At 42.9% G+C, this 24,129-nt stretch overlaps 1 protein-coding gene across 2 annotated transcripts in view; it reads left to right on the forward strand.

The window, feature by feature from the left end:
• med27 (mediator complex subunit 27) overlaps positions 1-24,129 on the forward strand; it is a 94,475-nt gene that overhangs the window by 21,428 nt on the left and 48,918 nt on the right. For both annotated transcript variants that reach the window (XM_041900414.1, XM_041900415.2), the window contains exon 3: positions 13,987-14,117. In XM_041900414.1, coding sequence (XP_041756348.1) covers positions 13,987-14,117 — 131 coding nt within the window. The remainder of the gene's footprint in view (positions 1-13,986; positions 14,118-24,129) is intronic.

Genomic DNA, 24,129 nt, shown 5'->3' on the forward strand with positions numbered 1-24,129 from the left:
ATGAATTTATTTGCAAATTATGGTGAATATCATTTTGGGAACTCTTTCACGAAGAAGATAATACTGAATAAACATGTCATTTTCTATCGTTCTGACAGCCTTTCTTCCCTTTTTTCAGTCAAGTTATAGAGCGATCCCAAAAGCCTCACATGTGGGAGAGAGCGGGAACAGCAGGGAGCTGTGTGAACCCAACCGGTCATTATCTCCATTCAGCTCTGACACAAGCTCTAGTCTCCTGCTACCCATTCCATTCAATTAGAGCCAGCTGTCTCCTTGCCTGTCCAGGTCCCCAACCTCCACAACTCCCTGCATCTCCTCCCAGTGGCGAACCGTGACTATTGGACCTAGGCCTTCAGTTGGGGAAAACATTTCCAATACATCAAATCAAATTCAAAACTCAAGAAAAGAACAGAAACAGAGCAGCACTTAATGCGTCCAACATTATATTGTGTAGTCAGACTATACTAGGGCAGACTCTAGTGCAGGAGAAGCAATGCTTTTTAAAATGACAAAATCAAACCGGACTGAGCCGTGCTTTGGGCTGCAACTCACACAGAGACAGCACATGGACACAACAGTGACACTAACAGTAGTGGTGTGTGTAAATCACGGGGGAACCAAGCCAGGAAAAGCCATATTACAACTTGTTGGGATAATTGCATCGTTTAGGCTAATCTATAAACCGTTAGAAATGCTTTCATACGCCACCGTGATAGAAGGCGGAAAAGCCATACATCGTTTCACAGAAACAGTTCCAGAAGACAACAGTCAAACATAGGACTAACTATTGATTCAGGACAGTTACTGCGAGTCAGAGCAAAGAAAACAGGCGTGCTGCCTCCACTATTTCAGCATGCTGAAAGAGAGCGCCAATAGAAACAGCAGTCAAACACAGCATCAAATAATGTTAAAGAATAAGCTGCCCATTCACTCAAATAAATAATAAGCCAGTAGACCCCAATCATAACAATAGAAAAACAACCATTTAGTAGTTCCAACACGAAACAAACAAGCCAGCTATTACTTCCAATTGCAAACATATTTTATCACTTTCAGCACACAAAATAACCGGCAATCTAAAGTTAAAATGCAACAATGTTTCACACGCATTATATCAAAGAGATGAAATGGGTTTCCATGGCCGAGCAGCCTCACACAAGCCTAAGATCACCATGCGCAATGCCAAGCGTCAGCTAGAGTGGTGTCAAGCCCGCTGCCATTGGACTCTGGAGTAGTGGAAACGCATTCTCTGGAGTGATGAATCACTCTTCACCATCTGGCAGTCTGATGGACAAATCTGAGTTTGGCGGATGCCAGGAGAATGCTACCTGCCTGAATGCATAGTGCCAACTGTAAAGTTTGGTGGAGGAGGAATAATGGTCTGGGGCTGTTTTTCATGGTTCAGGCTAGGCCCCTTAGTTCCAGTGAAGGGACATCTTAACGCTACAGCATACAATGTCATTCTAGACGATTCTGTGCTTCCAATTTTGTGGCAACTGTTGGGGAAGGCCCTTTCCTACATGTTTCAGCATGACAATGCCCCTGTGCAAAGCGAGGTCCATACAGAAATGGTTTGTTGATCGGTGTAGAAGAACTTGACTGGCCTGCACAGAGCCCTGACCACAACCCCATCAAACACCTTTGTGATGAATTGAAACGCAGACTGCGAGCCAGGCCTAATCGCCCAACATTAGTGCCCAACCTCACTAATGCTCTTGTGGCTGAGTGGAAGCAAGTCCCCACAGCAATGTTCCAACATCTAGTGGAAAGCCTTCCCAGAAGAGTGGAGGCTGTTATAGCAGCAAAAGGGAACCAACTCCATATTAATGCCAATGATTTTGGAATGAGATGTAAAAAAATATATATAAACGCAACATGCAACAATTTCATTGATTTTTAACGAGTTACAGTTCATATGAGGAAATCAGTCAATTGAAACAAATTAATTAGGCTCTAATCTATGGATTTCACATGACTGGGAATACAGATATGCATCTGTTGGTCATAGATACCTTTAAAAAAAATAGGCCTCACAATGGACATCAGAATCTAGTCACGCTGTTTTTGAGCATTCAAATTACCATAGATAAAATGCAATTGTGTTCATTGTCCGTAGCATATTCCTGCCCGTACCATAACCCCATTACCACCATGGGGCACTTTGTTCACAACGTTGACATCAGCAAACCACTCGCCCGCACGATGCCATACACGTGTTCTGCGGTAGTGAGGACGGTTGGACGTACTGTCAAATTATCTAAAATGATGTTGGAGGTGGCTTATGGTAGAGAAAGTATCATTCACTTCTCTGGCAACAGCTCTGGTGGACATTCCTGCATTCAGCATGTCAATTGCACGCTCCCTCAAAACTTGAGACATAAGTGGCATATACATAAGTTGATATAAAGTGGTGTGAAACTGCACATTTTAGGATGGCCTTTTATTGTCCCCAGCACAAGGTGCACCTGTGTAATAATCATGCTGTTTAATTTGCTTCTTGATATGCCACACCTGTCAGGTGGATTGATTATCTTGGCAAAGGAGAAATGCTCACTAACATGGATGTAAACAAATTTGTGCACAACATTTGAGAGAAATAAGCTTGATGTGCGTATGGAAAATGTCTTGGATCTTTTATTTCAGCTCATGAAACATGGGACCAACACTTAAAGGTAATAGCCACTACAGGCACCAATAAGGTCGCTCTCTCACCTCTACAACAGTACAGGACAGATTCCTGCGGGAATCATCAACAGGGACCAGGGGAAAGAGGAACATGAAGGATTTATTGTTTTGTTTATTTTTGTATGTCTTGTGAATACATGCCCACTAAGAAGCTTGAGGCTTGATCAACACTATTTTCATTAGTGCCTTTTATGTAGTGAATCAGCGCCTTACATAATGTATGGAGTCAATATGAGACCAAAAATAATATGTGAAGACCCGTCTCAGTATCACGTGTTGTGGATAATACTTAAGATGGAATGTCAATGGAATTGTTCAACCAGCCAAAATAATTAAGTTATTTTCTTATTTGAAAAATAATAATGCCAACTGTTTTTTACAAGAAACTCACCTATCGGCAATAGAAAGTGAAAGGTTTGGGCGAGCTTGGGATAGGTTGACATTGTCCTCCACCTACTCCTCATGATCCAGAGGACTATAAATTCTCATTTATAAAACATAAATTACTACATACCCAAATGGACGTTTTATAATGGTAAAAGGAAATCTGGCACAAGAAAAAGTCACTTTACTGAATTGTTATTGCCCAAGTGAAGATGACCCAAAGTTCATTAATGACCTTATACTGAAACTATCTCAATGTAAGGCAATATTATATGGGGGGGTGATTTTATTTGTGTGCAGGATGCAACTCTAGACAAATCATCAACTAAACTGTATACTCTTCCTAACATGTCTAAGGTATTAAACCACAACAGACCCATCTCGTTGATATGTGAACTGTGGAGATATAAACATCCAACTGAAAGAGAATACTCGTATTACTCTCATGTCCACAACTCATATTCAAGAATTGACTTTAAAAAAATGTGTAAACGTTTCTTAAATTGACTGTGTGTAATGCCTTCTTAGAATAATTATGGACTAAAGCCCATTGTCCTTCACATTTAAGCTCAAACCTCCTATGCCAATAAAAAAGACCTGGTGATTCAACACAATGTTACTTGCAGATAAGGAGTTTACCTCATATCTCAACACACAGATAGACATGTTTTTGGAAATAAATGTAGATAATGAAGTATGCCCAACTGTTGTCTGGGAAGCTCTCAAATCAGTCTTACTCTTCACATAAAAAAATAAGACTCATAAAGAATTAGAAATACTAGAACTGAAAATCCACGACTTAGAAAGAAAACTGTTTAGATAGAAATGCTGACATCCTTCAACAGTTGAACACTTTGAAGCTCAAATATAACGCAATAAACACCCGCAAAGATTGCTGCCATTAAATCCAAGCAACAATATGTTGAGCAAGGTAAAAGTGCAGGTGGTAGCATAACAATTAATTGATTTCAGAATAATCCAGTCTTTAAAACATTTTATCACACCTATATTAATCCGAAAACAAATGTTCAAAGGAGGAAATAGACAATTTCCTTAAGGCCATCTTACCAGTTATACAGCCTGAATTCAAAATTGATTAAATTATTTTGTTTTTTCACCCATCTTCACCTTGTTGGAAGCCATCAATAATCTACAAAATGGGAAATCCAAGTGCAATGTTATAGACACTTTCGTCCCAAATTGCTAAAGCCTATGCTACTTATGCTCACAGCAGCTCTAGAGAGAAATTCACTTCCCCATTCACTATGTTTGGCTACAATCACCCTATTTAAAAATAAATAAGGATCCATTGTCATGCGAATCCGTCTGCCCAGTGTCACTCTTGAATGTGGATTACAAAATCATTGGTAAGGTATTTTGCTTGTTGCATAGAAACGGAAATACGAAAGTTGATTCACTCAGATCGAACAGGATTTATACGGAGCGGGATGTCTTCAGAGATCTCACCCTATTTATATGTTAGGTAGGGTCAGCATAATCAAAATGAATATATTACCAAGGTTGATGTATTTATTCCACGCCCTGCCAGTTTCAATTCCATGTAACCTTTTAAGTAAAATAAATTGCCTGCTCTCCAACTTCATTTGGATTGGAAAGAACTCGAGTCAAACTTACTGTTTTACACTTCCCCTATAAAGCTGGAGTTCTTGGACTATCTCTTACGAAGATGTGTTACTGAGATGCACAATTCCATTCACTTAAACAATGGACAGCAGGCTATCCTTGTGCATAGAGGAGTATCAAAGCCACAAAAGTAATACATTGTGATGTAAAATATATTCACTACTTCGGGTCCAAGGTGTTGAAGGAAAAAAATCAGACAATCAAATGATTCTCAATTCCATTTGTATTTGGGAAAATGTACATGCATTCATGAGGTGGAAAGAACCAATCGCCAGGCACCCTTATTTGGAATAACCCCACCTTACCTCCAGTGTTTAATGACAGCACCTTTAAGTCCTGGTTCCAAAGTGGCATCATAAATTTTGGACATGTTTCCTATAATGGATCTCAACTGTCATTCAATTAATTACTAGAAAGATTTGGATTATCTAAGGCTGATTTCCTTTAAGTTCTTATCTCAGAAATCGTATTCAATTGCTTCAACATAATCTGGATGAATCTAGCGCAGAAAAAATTCTGAAAGAAGCTGCTACGCCAAAGGAGCTGGTTGCCAAGTTATATCAAGGGTTGATTGAAACTCTACTTGATGGTTCAGAACCTATAAGGAAAAAATTGAAACGGATCTAAATGAAGAAATTGAGGAGCACCATTGGTCACAGATATGTGAAAATGCTCATACCTGCTCCTACAACCTAAGAAATAAACTACTGTTAATAATTCATAGGACTTACTACAATCCTGCCAGAATGCATGTAATTCACCCAGAAATGTCACTTCTCTGTTGGAGATGCAAAAAGCACAAAGGAACCCTATTACATGTCCTGTGACAAACTGACACAATTTTGGGATAATGTATGTGTCATCATTTCATTGTGTCTAGAAATTTATATTCGTCCTTCTCCACGATTATGTCTGTTGGGAAATGTAAATATTGGTGATCAATATCAGAGAAATGTATAGCCATCAATTGGAAAGCTTCGTATTCACCCTCAATAATAAACTGGAGGACAGAACTATCTAGTTACATCCCTTTAGATATGGTATATTATAAAGTTAAACAAACAACTGAGATATTTGACAGAATTTGGAGGACATCACCTTGGAGCATGTTTTGTATAGTGGGCGTTTTGTGTTTTTGAAGTAGAAAAACAATATATAAAAACAACAAATTGTCAACAACAACAAAAGAAACAGAAACCAGAAGTGTTTCGGCCCTCGAGGACCGCATTTGAACAGCCCTGGGCTAAAGCAACGCTACCTGCTCTGCAGCTTTTATGTTGTTTATTTATTTCTATCCATTTGATTTAGTGTGTTTGGCATTCAAGGTGAGCTTCACTGGGCTCCTGAAACACCGGGCTGCTTCACGATCCAGGCCTAACAAACTAGCCTCATTAGCCACGAAGAGGAGGCTTGGTCAATTAAAATAATTCCCTGTTAGCACAGCTGCTTTGGTCAGTTAAACTTAGCTAGGGGAGCGCTGTGTAGTCTGCCTCTCGCGTAGTGAACTGCTCTCCATAGCCGCACATCTTGGCTAATTAGTTTAAGAGGAGGAATATTTTAATAACAATTAATGAGCTGCGGGATTATATGAGCTCCAATTTAAGTGCTCTGTCTGTGCATGAGCCCTGTGGCGAATCCCCAAAGAAGTGAGGTGATGTAACGGAGGATAGCTGGCGGAATCAGTCCAGATGAGACCTGCTACCTGTTTGCACTGCAGCCAGGAGAACCTGAGAAATGGTGCTCTCTAGCTGTTGATTTGATCTATTGTCTCCTGGCTCCTGCCTCCTGTAATTATTTGTGGCATACTGGTATAGGCCTACTGCATTATGATGCAGGATACATTAAAACGTATCATAAGTGTGGCTTTGTCATATCAACAGTTTTCAACCTGTTGAGAAATTGCTGCATAGAAACCCATAACATTATACACTGAACAAAAATATAAATGCAACATATGACAATTTCAAATATTTTACTGAGTTAAAGTTCATATAAGGAAATGTCAATTGAAATAAATTCATTAGGCCCTAATCTATGGATTTCAGATATGCATCTGTTGGTCACAGCTACCTTAATAAAAAAAAGTAGGGGTGTGGATCAGAAGACCAGTCAGTATCTGGTGTGAACACCATTTACCTCATGCAGCACGACACATCTCTTTCGCATAGAGTTGATCAGGCTGTTGATTGTGGCCTGTGGAATGCTGTCCCACTCCTCTTCAATGGCTGTGCGAAGTTGCTGGATAATGGCGGGAACTGGAAAACGCTGTCGTACACGTCGATCCAGAGCATCCCAAACATGCTCAATGGGTGACATGTCTGGTGAGTATGCAGGCCATAGAAGAACTGGGACATTTTCAGCTTCCAGGAATTGTGTACAGATCCTTGCGACATAGGGCCGTGCATTATCATGCTGAAACATGAGGTGATGGCGGTGGAGGAATAGCACGATAATGTGCCTCAGGATCTCCTCACGGTATCTCTTAAAATTGCCATCGATAAAATGCAATTGTGTTCATTGTCCGTAGCTTATGCCTGCCTGCCTGCCCATACCATAACCCCACCTCCACCATTGGGCACTCTGTTCACAACATTGACATCAGCAAACCGCTCGACCACACGATGCAATACACGTTGCCTGATATCTGCCCGGTACAGTTGAAACCGGGATTCGTCCGTGAAGAGCAGACTTCTCCAGTGTGCCAGTGGCCATCGAAGCTGAGCATTTGCCCACTGAAGTCGGTTACAATGCTGAACTGCAGTCAAGTCCAGACCCTGGTGAGGGCGACAAGCACGCAGATGAGCTTCCCTGAGACGGTTTCTAACAGTTTGTGCCAAAATTCTTCGGTTGTACAAACCCACCATTTCATTAGCTGGTGGCTGGTCTCAGACCATCCCGCAGGTGAAGAAGCCGGATTGGAGGTCCTGGGCTGGCGTGGTCACACGTGGTCTGCGGTTGTGAGGCCGTTTGGACGTACTGCCAAATTCTCTAAAACGACGTTGGAGGCAGCTTATGGTATAGAAATGATCATTCAATTCCTTGGCAACAGCTCTGGTGGACATTCCTGCAGTCAGCATGCCAATTGCACGCTCCCTCAAAACTTGAGACATCTGTGGCATTGTGTTGTGTGACAAAACTGTACATTTTAGAGTGACCTTTTATTGTCCCCAGTACAAGGTCACCTGTGTAATGATCATGCTGTTTAATCAGCTTCTTGATATGCCACACCTGTCAGGTGGATGGATTATCGTGCAAAGGAGAAATGCTCACTAACAGGGATGTAAACAAATTTGTGCACAACTTGAGAGAAATAAGCTTTTTGTGCGTATGGAACATTTCTGGGATCTTTTATTTCAGCTCATGAAACGAAACATGGGACCAACACTTTACATGTTGCATTTATATTTTTGTTCAGTATAAGTTGACTAATAAAACATTTATTATATACTGAGTGTAAAAAACATTATGAACACCTGCTCTTTCCATGACACAGTCTGACCAGGTGAATCCAGGTGAAAGCTATGATTCCTTATTGATGTCACCTGTTAAATCCACTTCAATCAGTGTAGATGAAGGGGAGGAGACAGGTTTAAGAATGATTTTTAAGCCTTGAGACAATTGAGACATGGATTGTGTATGTGTGCCATTCAGAGGGTGAATGGGCAAGACAAAAGATTGAAGTGCCTTTGAACGGTGTATGGTAGTAGGTGCCAGGCGCACCGGTTTGAGTGTGTCAAGAGCTGCAATGCTGCTGGGTTTTTCACACTCAACATTTACCCGTGTGTATCAAGAATGGTCCACCACCCAAAGGACATCCAGCCAACGGCAGGCATGTGGTCGAAAACGGGTCATTTGTGAAAGAGGACAGAGGTTGACACGAATTGTATAGAGCAACAGACGGGCTACAGTTAGTCAGCTGACAGTCCAGTACAACATTGGTGCCCAAAGACCCATAAAAGAATGCACAACTCGTCGTACCTTGACACAAATGGGGTATGGCAGCCACCGACCTTACAGAGTTCCACTTCTTTCAGCAAAAAACTGTTGTTGCAGTGGGTTAAGGAACGGAAACACTGGACACTGGAGAATTGGAAAACATTGCCTGGTCTGATGAATCCCAGTTCCTGCTGTTTCACGCTGATGGGAGGACTAGCGTATGGGGCAAACCACATGAGTACATGCATCCATCATGCCGCGTGTCAACAGGCTGGTGGTCTGATGGTGTGGGGTGTGTTTTCATGGCACACATTAGGCCCCATGATAAAAGTGGAGCAACCTTTAAATGCCACAGGATATCTGAACAACATCGCAAATCAGGTGCATCCCTTCATGACAGCAGTGTATCCATCTGCAAATAGATTTTCAGCAGGATAATGCCCCATGCCACAAGGCTAGGATTGTCCATGAATGGTTCCACGAACATGACAGTTAATTCTGCTTACTGCAGTGGCCTTTCCAGTCACTAGATCTCAATCCAATTGAGCATCAGTGGGACGAGATGGAACGAGCTACTCGGAGTAGAGATCCACTACCAGCCAACTGGTGGAAAGCATTGGAGTCAACATGGGCCAGCATCCCTGTGGAACGCTTTCGACACCTTGTAGAGTCCACGCCCCAACGAATGTTGGCTTTTCTGAGGGCAAAAGGGGGTGCAACTCAATATTAGGAAGGTGTTCCTAATGTTTTGTACACTCAGTATACATGCTTATTTTACATTTTAGTCATTTAGCAGACGCTCTTATCCAGAGCGACTTAGTTAGTGAGTGCATTTTTCATACTTGTTGTGCATTCTTATAAAAAATAATGCTAATTATACTTGTACATTCTTACCAAATTAGTCATGTGTTTATCAGGCTTGTACATACCGTATTATATAAATCCAGATTGATCAAAATAGACACCGTTGAGTTTTATTTTTTGGGAATATCAAATAGCGGTATTGCTGGTCTCTTTAGGCTTTACTGTCACATTTGACACCAGCCGTTGGGCTGTAGGACGGACGCTGATTTTAACACCTGTGTATTCTGCATAGATTCCATCTCTTTCACGCCGTTTCATCAGACGTGGAGTGGCGCTGCCGACAGGCTTCTGTCGCTTCTACATCAAAGTGAGAGCTGCTTTACTTGCCACTCATGGCTCCCAAACCAACGACAGGAGGAGAGGGGGAGGCAGTGTGGGCAGGAGTGGAGGATATAGTTGGGCTACCAAACCAAATATTTCTCCTTTTTAAGTGAGCAGATTGTTGTCAGGCTTGGGTTTTAGCTTTGGGAAAACAGTCGGCTACAGTGTCTCAATTAAACTTGATGATGACTCACTTGTGTTCTTATTTTTCTCTGCTCTGCTGCCAATAATGTTTTCTTGTGAATTTTCCGATTTTGTGTGTGCTGCTCCAGGCTAGAACAGAGGACAAATTATAATACATGGTGTTTCTGGTAGTAACAGTACCGCTTTCAACTTGTCATGTGTCACTTAACTCAAGGTCAGATTTCTACCTTTATTAACTTTAATCTGACGGCTGTCACATTACTGTCACATCGTTGGCCTTGGCGCTGTGTTTAAGTATCTCAAGGTTTGGTGACATTACATTTACATTTACATTTACGTCATTTAGCAGACGCTCTTATCCAGAGCGACTTACAAATTGGTGCATTCACCCTATAGCCAGTGGGATAAGCACTTGACAATATGTTTTCTTTTTTGTTCTTTTTTTTTCTTTCTTTTTTTTAGGGGGGGGCGGGGGGGTAGAAGGATTACTTTATCCTATCCCAGGTATTCCTTAAAGAGGTGGGGTTTCAAATGTCTCCGGAAGGTGGTGAGTAACTCCGCTGTCCTGGCGTCGTGAGGGAGCTTGTTCCACCATTGGGGTGCCAGAGCAGCGAACAGTTTTGACTGGGCTGAGCGGGAACTATGCTTCCGCAGAGGAAGGGGAGCCAGCAGGCCAGAGGTGGATGAACGCAATGCCCTCGTTTGGGTGTAGGGACTGATCAGAGCCTGAAGGTACAGAGGTGCCGATCCCCTCACAGCTCCATAGGCAAGCACCATGGTCTTGTAACAGATGCGAGCTTCAACTGGAAGCCAGTGGAGTGTGCGGAGGAGCGGGGTGACGTGAGAGAACTTGGGAAGGTTGAACACCAGACGGGCTGCGGCATTCTGGATGAGTTGTAGGGGTTTAATGGCACAGGCAGGGAGCCCAGCCAACAGCGAGTTGCAGTAATCAAGACGGGAGATGACAAGTGCCTGGATTAGGACCTGTGCCGCTTCCTGTGTAAGGCAGGGTCGTACTCTCCGAATGTTGTAGAGCATGAACCTGCAGGATCGGGTCACCGCCTTGATGTTAGCGGAGAACGACAGGGTGTTGTCCAGGGTCACGCCAAGGCTCTTCGCACTCTGGGAGGAGGACACAACGGAGTTGTCAACCGTGATGGCGAGATCATGGAACGGGCAGTCCTTCCCCGGGAGGAAGAGCAGCTCCGTCTTGCCAAGGTTCAGCTTGAGGTGGTGATCCGTCATCCATACTGATATGTCTGCCAGACATGCAGAGATGCGATTCGCCACCTGGTTATCAGAAGGGGGAAAGGAGAAGATTAGTTGTGTATCGTCAGCGTAGCAATGATAGGAGAGGCCATGTGAGGATATGACAGAGCCAAGTGACTTGGTGTATAGGGAGAATAGGAGAGGGCCTAGAACTGAGCCCTGGGGGACACCAGTGGTGAGAGCACGTGGTGCGGAGACAGCTTCTCGCCACGCCACTTGGTAGGAGCGACCGGTCAGGTAGGACGCAATCCAGGAGTGAGCCGCGCCGGAGATGCCCAGCTCGGAGAGGGTGGAGAGGAGGATCTGATGGTTCACAGTATCAAAGGCAGCAGACAGGTCTAGAAGGACAAGAGCAGAGGAGAGAGAGTTAGCTTTAGCAGTGCGGAGAGCCTCCGTGACACAGAGAAGAGCAGTCTCAGTTGAATGACCAGTCCTGAAACCTGACTGGTTTGGATCAAGAAGGTCATTCTGAGAGAGATAGCAAGAGAGTTGGCTAAAGACGGCACGCTCAATAGTTTTGGAAAGAAAAGAAAGAAGGGATACTGGTCTGTAGTTGTTGACATCAGTGGGGAGGGGGAGGATTCAGCAGGGAGGAGAATGTGGCAAAGAGCTTCCTAGGGTTAGAGGCAGATGCTTGGAATTTAGAGTGGTAGAAAGTGGCCTTAGCAGCAGAAACAGATGGAGAGGAGGGAGTGAAAAGATGCCAGGTCGGCAGGGAGTTTAGTTTTCTTCCATTTCCGCTCCGCTGCCCGGATCTCTGTTCTGTGAGCTCGCAATGAGTCATCAAGCCACGGAGCTGGAGGGGAGGACCGAGCCGGCCGGGAGGATAGGGGACACAGAGAGTCAAAGGATGCAGAAAGGGAGGAGAGGAGGGTTGAGGAGGCATAATCAGGAGATTGGAGGGAGAAGGATTGAGCAGAGGGAAGAGATGATAGGATGGAAGAGGAGAGAGTAGTGGGAGAGAGAGAGCGAAGGTTGCGGCGGCGCATTACCATCTGTGTAGGGGCAGAGTGAGTAGTGTTGGAGGAGAGCGAGAGAGAAAAGAATACAAAGTAGTGGTCGGAGACATGGAGGGGAGTTGCAGTGAGATTAGTAGAAGAGCAGCATCTAGTAAAGATGAGGTCAAGCGTATTGCCTGCCTTGTGAGTAGGGGGGACGGTGAGAGGGTGAGGTCAAAAGAGGAGAGGAGTGGAAAGAAGGAGGCAGAGAGAAATGAGTCAAATGTAGACGTAGGGAGGTTGAAATCCCCCAAAACTGTGAGGGGTGAGCCATCCTCAGGAAAGGAACTTATCAAGGCGTCAAGCTCATTGATGAACTCTCCAAGGGAACCTGGAGGGCGATAGATGACAAGGATATTAAGCTTAAATGGGCTAGTGACTGTGACAGCATGGAATTCAAATGAGGAGATAGACAGATGGGTTAGGGGAAAAATTGAGAATGTCCACTTGGGAGAGATGAGGATTCCTGTGCCACCACCCCTCTGACCAGATGCTCTCGGGGTATGCGAGAACACATGGTCAGACGAGGAGAGAGCAGTAGGAGTAGCAGTGTTTTCAGTGGTAATCCATGTTTCCGTCAGCGCCAGGAAGTCGAGGGACTGGAGGGTAGCATAGGCTGGGATGAAGTCAGCCTTGTTGGCAGCAGAACGGCAGTTCCAGAGGCTGCCTGAGACCTGGAACTCCAGGTGTGGGGTGCGTGCAGGGACCACCAGGTTAGAGAGGCAGCAGCCACGCGGTGTGAGGCGTTTGTGTAGCCTGTGCGGAGAGGAGAGAACAGGGATAGGCAGAGGCATAGTTGACAGGCTGTAGCAAATGGCTACAATAATGCAGAGGATATCGGAATGAAATGAACTAAACATCTGGGAAAGGAGAGAGTAGGGCCTCCCTCACCAAAACTCCCAAATATAACTCACCCAACTTCCACCTCAGAAACTATAATTGTTTCACTGAACCACCCGAATAAAAACTCTCCCAACTTCCACTTTAGAAATTAGAATTGTTGTGAACTACAGCGGTTCAATGTTTCAAGGAATAGACTCAACTTACTTTATTCAGCTAGCTAACTATGACGCCATAGCTAACTAGCATGCTAGCATCCAATAACACACAGTTTAGCACCAATACTTGGTTACAACAAACTACCAATAGTGTGTTAACACACTAAACAGATAATTCGTGTCCGTGTCTAGTTCCTTTCATAACGCAGCAATAATTAAACGTTGGCTAGCTAGCACAAATATATTGTATTTAGCTGCTACAGTACAGCTAGCTGGTCGTGTTGGCTAGCTAGCAATGGCTGCTGTGTTGACTTTGTTTGAAAAACGGCGGCGCTGCGAACAAATGTAGCTGGCTAAAAGGATATTGTATCTAGTTGCTACCGTTGCTAATAGCTGTGACATCACAGACCCAGACTAACTCAGCTTTTGGCTATTCACTATGTATGCTTGATGTGATGTGGTTTAGAGCTGCACAGGATGATCTCCACCCTGTAATAGAGTGTCGTCTGAAGTGCCTTGTCGTCCTCACCACTAACAGGATGCGCACAGTAGATACATATCCTACCACATGGTTCCAATGGTTCTGTGGGTTGTTAAAGGTATGGTGCTGTTGGATTTCAGCATTGGCCATATATTCTGAACATGTCTTACTCCCTAATGCTGCATGTTTCCTGTTAGGCCTAGTTATTGTTCTAAAACATGGCATGTTTTTTATTATTTTCTGATATTTTCTCCCCATATAGTTGCAGTACCATGCTGGCTTGGCGTCCAGTCTTCTTAACCAGCAGTCACTCAAGCGCTCAGCTAACCAAATGGGGGCATCTGCCAAGAGAAGACCCAAAGTCCAGCCCAGTACCCTGGTTCTGCCACCACAGTGAGTACAGCTCCTCTTCCTGCTCACACATTTCCCTGATGGTTGGGAAAGAGATGAATCATCTCCCTCCAGTCATTTTTCTTTCTGTTTAGAGTTGTCCTAGTCCAGAGGGATCACGTGACTAATAAAAATTGTGCAATGTCTTATTTTGTTGTCTTGGACATCTTGGGGCTGTAGACCTCTTGCTTTGATAGGAGAGTGATGAGAGTGGGGGAAGGGCATGCAGGAGGTCTAGTTGGATGGACTGAGGGACGACGTCCCCAGTGGTTGATGAAAGTGGTTGAAGGAGAGAGAAAAGAGTGGTCCCCCACGGGCATAGAGCGTGGTCCCCAGCTGGTATAGCTGCTACAAAAACAGAAATCCATTGTGTGTTGGGCTATTATGGATAGTCCTTGATCAGTGTGGCATTGTACCCTTAATAATCTTTGTACCCTGGTCTTTTGAAATCACCCACCTTTTTTAATCAGTGTGCCTTTTGATAGATATAGGCTTCGGTTTTCATAATGTTATTACAATGCAACCTTCTGGTGGATCAGGTTTACAGAATGTGTGGAAATGGCACCTGGTGCTCTCTTCTGTTCACCCTCACACCCCTTGTCAACAAAAGAAAGATCCTCACAAAATGTCAGATTCACTGGGTTTGGGTGACATTTTCCCCCCATATTTCCCATCTGGCACTTTAGCAGTTTTTGGCTTGGGAGGTAGGGCCGGCTTTGCTCAGTAAAGTGTCTGCACTCTGGATGTAAAAGGAAATATCAATAGTGGGCAACAGTGAAAGCACGGCTGTCACTGTAGGCCTATATCTTCTCTGAGCAGTTTCTCGCTGTCCGGTTTCCTGCGTTGTGCCGGGGTGACTCTGAGCTTTGGGGAACTCTAATGCCTCCGTGCAGCACAGGAAGAGAGCTGATGAAGAGTGGGTCAAGGTGAAGCCAACCAGCGGCTCCTCTGTCAAACGTCATTGTTCTGATGAATTTGCCGTTTCTAAAAGGAGCAGCCAGCGCATGAATTATGCAGCACAACCTTTACGTTTTTTTTGCATCCACCCTCCGGCATTGTTTCTTCTGTATGTAGCTACATAAATGCCCCAGAAAGTGCACTGTGTAATTACAGTGTTCCAAAGAAATGTTGATGGTAGTGAATGAATATAGAATATTTTATAATATTGGGTTTATGCAGACACTCTGGCTACCAAGTCCTGAACAGACATATTTCTGTTGGCGATTAGATCAATGGCAGGCAATTAGAGACTGGCCAGGGTGATTGTTCAAGTCGAATCTGCTTTGTCATGTGAGCTAATCCTTGAAAACAATCCTGGTCAATGTATGGAGAAACCAGGTTATACAATCTTATAGCCTATTAGTCCGACAAGTCACAAGAAGAGTTTAGCATACAGGAGTCAAGACTGGATGCTGAAGAGTTTAACAGGTAATAGAATACATCTGACTGCTCACTAGCATGCCTCATTACATTTACGTCATTTAGCTGACTCTCTTATCCAGAGCGACTTACATTATTATTTTCATACTGGCCCCCCGTGGGAAACGAACCCACAACCCTGGCGTTGCAAACACCATGCTCTATCAACTGAGCTACCTCCCTGCCTGCCATTCCCTCCCCTACCCTGGACGACGCTGGGCCTCATGCTAGGACATTGTCTGGGATGTGGCTTTGGTATGAAAGGGGGTTTCCAGACGCATATGAGAGAAGCGAAGAGGCAAAATTCTATTTGGCTGAATTTGCAGACACAATCAAACCTGAACAGCAAACCTGGTTTAAAAAAACAGATAAAGCAACACCTCACAGCACAACACCTCTCCCCTATTTGACCTAGATATTTTGTGTGTATGTATTGATATGTAGCTATGTGCACCATTTTAAAATTGATGTATTTCTGTCCTTGAGCTGTTCTTGTCTATTCATGTTCTGTATTATGTCATGTTTTGCAACAGCTAATGGGGATCCTAATAAAATACTGAACGGTCAGAACACTATCAATGAGGCAGATCACTGTCATGCATATGTGTGAAGAAGATTAATCCTCTAAATGGAGTCATGCTGAATGTAATCAGCTAAACTGGCACATATTGACTGACTCCTCTCATGCATAAGTCACCCTCCCTTAGACAGCTAGCTAGCCCCCCCTGTCTGGATTATTATTGTTAAGTGGTTAACACATTTAGGTTAATCATGCATCTCTTTGAGCTGCTAGAGTTGCTGGTCTGTGTTTAATCCAGAGACGCAGTGACCGAATTAGAGCAATTGTGCTCTCTTTGTTAAAAGCAAAGTAAAGACAAATGTATGGTTAAAGTCAAACTAACCTTGATAGTGATTCCAACTGACTGACTGATATCAGATTCAGAAGGGTACCACTATACACTGAGTGTACAAAATATTAGGAACACCTGCTCTTTCAATGACATAGACTGACCAGGTGAATCCAGGGGTGATACCTTATTGATGTCACTTGTTAAATCCACTTCAATCAGTGTAGTTGAAGGGTAGGAGACAGGTTAAAGAAGGATTTTTAAGTCTTGAGACATGGATTGTGTATGTGTGCCATTCATAGGATGAATGGGCAAGACAAAAGATTTAAGTGCCTTTGAACGGTGTATTACATTTGTACATTTTAGTCATTTAGCAGACGCTCTTATCCAGAGCGACTTACAGTTAGTGAGTGCATACATAATTTTTTATACTGGCCCCCCGTGGGAAACGAACCCACAACCCTGGCGTTGCAAACGCCATGCTCTACCAACTGAGCTACATCCCTGCCGGCCATTCCCTCCCCTACCCTGGACGACGCTGGGCCAATTGTGCGCCGCCCCATGGGTCTCCCGGTCGCGGCCGGCTACGACAGAGCCTGGATTCGAACCAGGATCTCTAGTGGCACAGCCTTAGACCACTGCGCCACTCGGGAGGTGTATGGTAGTAGGTGCCAGGCGCACCGGTTTGAGTGTGTCAAGAACTGTAACGCTGCTGGGTTTTTCATGCTCAACAGTTTCCCGTGTGTATCAAGAATGGTCCACAACCCAAAGGACATCCAGCCAACTTGACACAGCTGTGGGAAGCATTGGCGACAACAGGGGCAGCATTCCTGTGGAATGCTTTCGACATCTTGTAGAGTCCATGCCCCGACGAATTGAGGCTGTTCTGAGGGCAAAAGGGGGTGCAACTCAATAGTAGGAAGGTGTTCCTAATGTTTTGTACACTCAGTGTAGTAATATGGTGATATTGCCTCTGCTTCTGGAAGGTCACCTGCGAACTGTGAGCCATGCAAGGTCACTTTGGTGGGACTCGTGCTGGGGTTGTCGTCTGTTGGTCAACGATGATCAGTTTGTCACTCCTGGGACACAGACCTTTGTCCTTGGAGCATTGATTCAAAGTGTCGTTGGCAGCTTGGGCTTGCCTATTCCTATCAGCATAGAGGCTAAGCAGGTCTATTAGGAGCCAACCCCATCCCCTTCCCCACTGCACTGCTCTCTTAGGCCCCATGTCCACTCACATATTAACACGGTTACAAAACAGGAGGAGGAACATTTCCGAAACACATGTAGAAGCTATTTTTCACATTGATCTTAAATGTGACATCACATTGTAACTGGGGTGATCATTTCCAGATGGTTTGTCTTGTCGATGAAGCTCGGGTCGTCACATGGTTCTTCACATTTTCCATAACAAGCTTGGTCACACACCGCCCACATTTTTTTATTTGGGCAATATTTAAATGATGCTTGAATTTGCGAGCATACTGTGGGCCAAATGAATGGCACACAGAGGCTGGTCAGGCCAGGCACATCCTGTTTCCACTGCTGCACTGCGGCACAGTAGAGTTGAGGGGTATTAACATTTCAGTCATCAGTGATCCCTGATTAGACTGAACAGCAAGTAAGACAGCTCTGATTTATCAGTTTTCATCTCAGTAAGCCATGCGTTCACAAGCAAGGGAATATCTGACCACTCCTCATAGTCAACCACACTGTTTGCAGATATAAAATAAATGCTTGGTTCCATCTCCAAACACTCTGGCAGGCTAATGTCAGGCTTTGTTTCTTGGTAATCATTTTCTGTCGTGAAACGTCTCTAGATCTGCTTTGTCTTGGTACTCGCGGATCACTTTTCAAATACATTTTGGACGGAGTAAGGTTTTCACCTGCTCAGCTGCACCTAATGGTAATCTGGAGCGTTAACATTCAAGACACTCTTCACAGTGGATTCTTAAACTGTGTAACGTAACCTCCCCTATGTCTATATTTCCTTTGAGAATTCATTAACTTTGCATTTAAAAAAGCCTTAATGACTTGTAGACCAAGATATTCTGGGGGCTATTCCTTTAAGTCAGGCCCTACTAGTCCAGATAACGGTGGGTCCCCATGTTCATCTCTCTATATTACCAATATTATGCCCCGTTAATTTTTCAATAAAGCATCTCTCATGAACACTAATGGGAAGATTATTCAGTGGAGGAATATTGAGCAGAGTGCATAAGGTAGTGTAGTCAGAGGAAGGATAAATACAGTATTCATACTGTAGCTTCAAAAAGACTAGCTGCTACACAGACAATCCAATCTTCATGTGTTTTCTTTCAGTCAAGTCCTTTATTTTTATCCATATGTACAATCAGCTCTCACATAGAGTTAGGCCTAAATTCCCTGCATTTGATCAAAATCTATTTGGAGCATTTGAATTTGATTGCTTGGTTTTGATTGCTCAATGTGATCACTAAGCTACATGATGATGTCCCAGAAGACCAGGTGGCAAGGGGTATTTGACTTTCCCAATTCAATTCAACATTTAGAATATTCGTCGGTTGTTGGTAATGGCTTCCCAACTTAAGCCAATCAGAACACAGGGGTGCTCTCCCCACAAGAAAATGTAAGTACATTTCGGCTACACAGTCCACAGCGAGCTTGTTTTTTGCGCCATTGTGTTTTAATCTTTAACCCTCCGAACCGTCTTTAGACTATTGTCTCTCATCTGGGCCACATTTGCTGTCTGCACAACAGACATGGCAGAGCTCAAAGATTCCGAATACATAAATAATTATCTCCAAAATTGTTTAAGAAAAGTTGTAACAAACATTGTAAATTAATACATTATTTAATTTTATTGTCTTTAGTGCTGCTTTGTGGACAAAAAATATCACCCATTCTCTCAACTAACCGCCATCCACGTCCCCTATGCCATATCCTAATTTTGCCTACAGACCAGTGCCCTTCTATGTGTAGCCCAGTATTCATTGGGATTAAGAGGAAACCGAAGGATTACAAGTATCCTATTAGGACTAGGGATAGAGGGGGGGAATTGATACAGTAGAGTATCGCAATATTATTTTTACCAATTTTATATTAATACTGTGACTCCAAGTATCGATTTGTAAAAAAAAGTATATATATATTTTCTTATTTTTTGTTAGGTAGTTAACGCTAGCTAGTGTTAGTCAGTTGTAGCTGCGCCAAAACTCTGGTATTTCTCATCCTATAGCTTGTACGCCATCTTCTTTTTAAATCTTTAAAATGTTGTGCCAACATGTTTTCAGCACTTTTATCTCCAAAACTTGTTTTCTCATGGCTCTCTCTTGTTTCTCTGCAGCAGAATCGCAATACATATCATATCGGAACGTAAGTATTGTGATAATAGAGTTCCTGACAATTCCTAGCCCTCATTAGGACAAAAGGATGATATGGCAGCCACTTCTACGCACAGAGGCAAATATTTGACTCTCTCAAACCCATCCTCGTTTTGTATTTAGGGAGCAGCTCAATAATAAGTAATTAGGGCTATGCTAATTGAGTGTCCCCATGGTGCAGGGTTTGTTTTAGGGAAGTGGACTTTACATGGAGACTGGAGACATCCTGCGATCCAAGTGTTCTTCTTGCAAGGGTAAGAAATGGAGGCAGCTGTTTTTTTAGGGATTTTTTGGGGGGTCAGGCTCAAATAACTTGGTTTGGTTGAAAGTGGAACTTGGAACTCCTAGCCCAGAATGGCAAGTATCCAACGCCTAGGGAGATGTTAATTTACAATACTGATTTGAATCAGTGAAAATTTGTTGTTTTGTGTTGTGGTTAAATGAGTTTCACTCCCTAGATGAATTATTAAGCAGCTAGATGTAAGAACAAGTCTTGTCTTGTAACTGGCTGGCAGCCTGCACCCTACAATGCTGCCAATTGACGTGGTTCTGCATCTTTATTAAACAGCTCTACTGCCTATGTTCAACCCAATGCACATAGGGCCCGATTCCGACTTAGGAAATTACACCTTTCTTACACATGCCTTTCCTACTCACTTCTCAGTAGTTGGTATTCAGACTTAGCTTGTGCAGGTGCGTAACAGGCTTTGCAGGCATGGTTCCCTTGTGCGCACTAAATAAATGTAATTCAACTGCTGAAAACACTCCCACTTGCTGGCCAACAGATTTTCTCTGGAAGTTTTCATTCAATAGGCTTTTCAGTACATTTATCTTAAGCCATCCCTTTAAATACGGTGTACCTTTTAGTTGGAATTTTGTCCACAGACTCACTAAAATATATGGAGAGAAAGGGTTCAGAATATTAGAGATCAATGAAAGAAAGCATCTAAATATATCCATATTTGTCTCTGTTTCAGCACCAATTGGTAGATTTAAAAATACTCTGATCTTGTACATTATTTAGGGTTAGGAAAGTATTTATGCATAATGCAAAATAAACAGGTTAGGAGAGACTTTAAACACAAAAGAAAGAACTGTGGTTTTTTTCATTCTGAAAATTGCCACATTCAGTTCTTTAACCCATGGTAATGTTGGAAGATTAGTGTACATATAATTATAATAGGGAGAATAGTGTACAATAGTAGGCTATACCCTTGTCTGTTGCCTGCACTAACCATGGAACTGTGATGACACAGCCAAGTATTGTGCCATGCGTCGGGTTCAAACTGTTACGGCTTGGTCTGCGCTCCGCTCCTTAACGATTTAATTAGCCTACATATAATTTTGATATATATACACTACCGTTCAAAAGTTTGGGTCACTTAGAAATGTCCTTGTTTTCGAAAAAAATATAAATGTTAATGTTGTAAATGGCTATTGTAGCTGGAGATTGGTGATTTTTAATGGAATATCTACATAGTCGTACAGAGACCCATTATCAGCAACCATCAGTCCTGTGTTCCAATGGCACGTTGTGTTTGCTAATCCAAGTTTATCATTTTAAAAGGCTAATTGATCATTAGAAAAATATTTTGCAAGTATGTTAGCACAGCTTCATTAAATAGTACCCGCAAAACACCACTCTCAACGTTAACAGTGAAGAGGCGACTCCGGGATGCTGACCATCTAGGCAGAGTTGCAAAGAAAAAGCCATATCTCAGACTGCCCATCTTAATCTTTTCTTTTTATTGGCCAGTCTGAGATATGGCTTTTTCTTTGCAACTCTGCCTAGAAGGTCAGCATCCCGGAGTCGCCTCTTCACTGTTGACGTTGAGACTGGTGTTTTGCAGGTACTATTTAATGAAGCTGCCAGTTGAGGACCTGTGAGGCGTCTGTTTCTCAAATTAGACACTCTCATGTATTTGTCCCCTTGCTCAGTTGTGCACCGGGGCCTCCCACTCCTCTTTCTATTCTGGTTAGAGCCAGTTTGCGCTGTTCTGTGAAGGGAGTAGTACACAGCGTTGTACGAGATCTTCAGTTTCTTGGCAATTTCTCGCATGGAATAGCCTTAATTTCTCAGAACAAGAATAGACTGACGAGTTTCAGAAGAAAGTTATTTGTTTCTGGCCATTTTGAGCCTGTAATCGAACCCACAATTGCTGATGCTCCAGATACTCAACTAGTCTCAAGAAGGCCAGTTTTATTGCTTCTTTAATCAGCACAACCGTTTTCAGCTGTGCTAACATAATTGCAAAAGGGTTTTCTAATGATCAATTATTAGCCTTTTAAAATGATAAACTTGGATTAGCAAACACAACGTGCCATTGGAACACAGGACTGATGGTTGCTGATAATGGGCCTCTGTCCGCCTATGTAGATATTCCATTAAAAATCAGCTGTTTCCAGCTACAATAGCCATTTACAACATTAACAATGTCTACACTGTATTTCTGATCAATTTGATGTTATTTTAATGGACAAAAAAATTGCTTTTCTTTCGAAAACAAGGACATTTCTAAGTGACCCCAAACTTTTGAACGGTAGGATATATATTATCAAATATGATCAAATATATATTATCAACTGTTACTAATGATCCTCAGTAACAACCACATGGCCGTGACGGCGTTTACAGTGGAAGCAAATGAAGGTAAACGAAATAATGAAATGGAATGATAATGTACTGTAGGCTATACCAGCTGATAATGGAGCTATATATTTCAATAAGATATTATTTCAGAACTAATATTCACCAAAATAAAAACTGGACAGTCCGGGAGAAGCAAAACTTCAAAAGATGGCATGGGACCCATTGATTTTGTTATAATACAGTTGAAGTCGGAAGTTTACATACATTTAGGTTGGAGTCATTAAAACTAGTTTTTCAACCACTCCACAAATGTATTGTTAACAAACTAGTTTTGGTAAGTCGGTTAGGACATCTACTTTGTGCATGACACAAGTAATTTTTCCAACAATTGTTTACAGACAGAATATTTCACTTATAATTCACTGTATTACAATTCCAGTGGGTCAGAAGTTTACATACACAAAGTTGACTGTGCCTTTAAACAGCTTGGAAAATTCCAGAAAATGATGTCATGGCTTTAGAAGCTTCTGATAAGCTAATTGACATAATTTGAGTCAATTTGAGGTGTACCTGTGGATGTATTTCAAGGCCTACCTTCAAACTCAGTGCCTCTTTGCTTGACATCATGGGAAAATCAAAAGAAATCAGCCAAGACCTCAGAAAAAAAATTGTAGACCTCCACAAGTGTGGTTCATCCTTGGGAGCAATTTCCAAACGGCTGAAGGTACCACGTTCATCTGTACAAACAATAGTACGCAAGTATAAACACCATGGGACCACGCAGCCGTCATACCGCTCAGGAAGGAGACGCATTCTGTCTCCTAGAGATGAACGTACTTTGGTGCGAAAAGTGCAAATCAATCCCAGAACAACAGCAAAGGACCTTGTGAAGATGCTGGAGGAAACCGGTAAAAAAGTATCTATATCCACAGTAAAACGAGTCCTATATCTACATAACCTGAAAGGCCGCACAGCAAGGAAGAAGCGACTGCTCCAAAACCGCTATAAAAAAGCCCGACTATGGTTTGTAACTGCACATGGGGACAAAGATCGTACTTTTTGGAGAAATGTCCTCTGATCTGATGAAACAAAAATATAACTGTTTGTCCATAATGACCATCGTTATGTTTGGAGGAAAAAGGGCTTGCAAGCCAAAGAACACCATCTCAACCGTGAAGCATGGGGGTGGCAGCATCATGCTGTGGGGGTGCTTTGCTGCAGGAGGGACTGGTGCACTTCAAAAAATAGATGGCATCATGAGGAAGGACAATTATGTGGATATATTGAAGCAACATCTCGAGACATCAGTCAGGAAGTTAAAGCTTGGTCGCAAATGGGTCTTCCAAATGGACAATGACTCCAAGCATACTTCCAAAGTTGTGGCAAAATGGCTTAAGGACAACAAAGTCAAGGAATTGGAGTGGCCATCACAAAGCCCTGGCCTCAATCCTATCGAACATTTGTGGGCAGAACTGAAAAAGTGGGTGCGAGCAAGGAGGCCTACAAACCTGACTCAGTTACACCAGCTCTGTCAGGAGTAATGAGCCAAAATTCACCCACCTTATTGTGGGAAGCTTGTGGAAGGCTACCCGAAACGTTTGACCCAAGTTAAACAATTTAAAGGCAATGCTACCAAATACTAATTGGGTGTACGTAATCTTCTGACACACTGGGAATGTGATGAAAGAAATAAAAGCTGAAATAAATCATTCTCTATTATTCTGACATTTCACATTCTTAAAATAAAGTGGTGATCCTAACTGACCTAAGACAGGGAATTTTTACTAGGATTAAAT

Source organism: Coregonus clupeaformis, chromosome 16 (assembly GCF_020615455.1).
Source record: "Coregonus clupeaformis isolate EN_2021a chromosome 16, ASM2061545v1, whole genome shotgun sequence".
Classification (NCBI taxonomy): domain Eukaryota; kingdom Metazoa; phylum Chordata; class Actinopteri; order Salmoniformes; family Salmonidae; genus Coregonus; species Coregonus clupeaformis.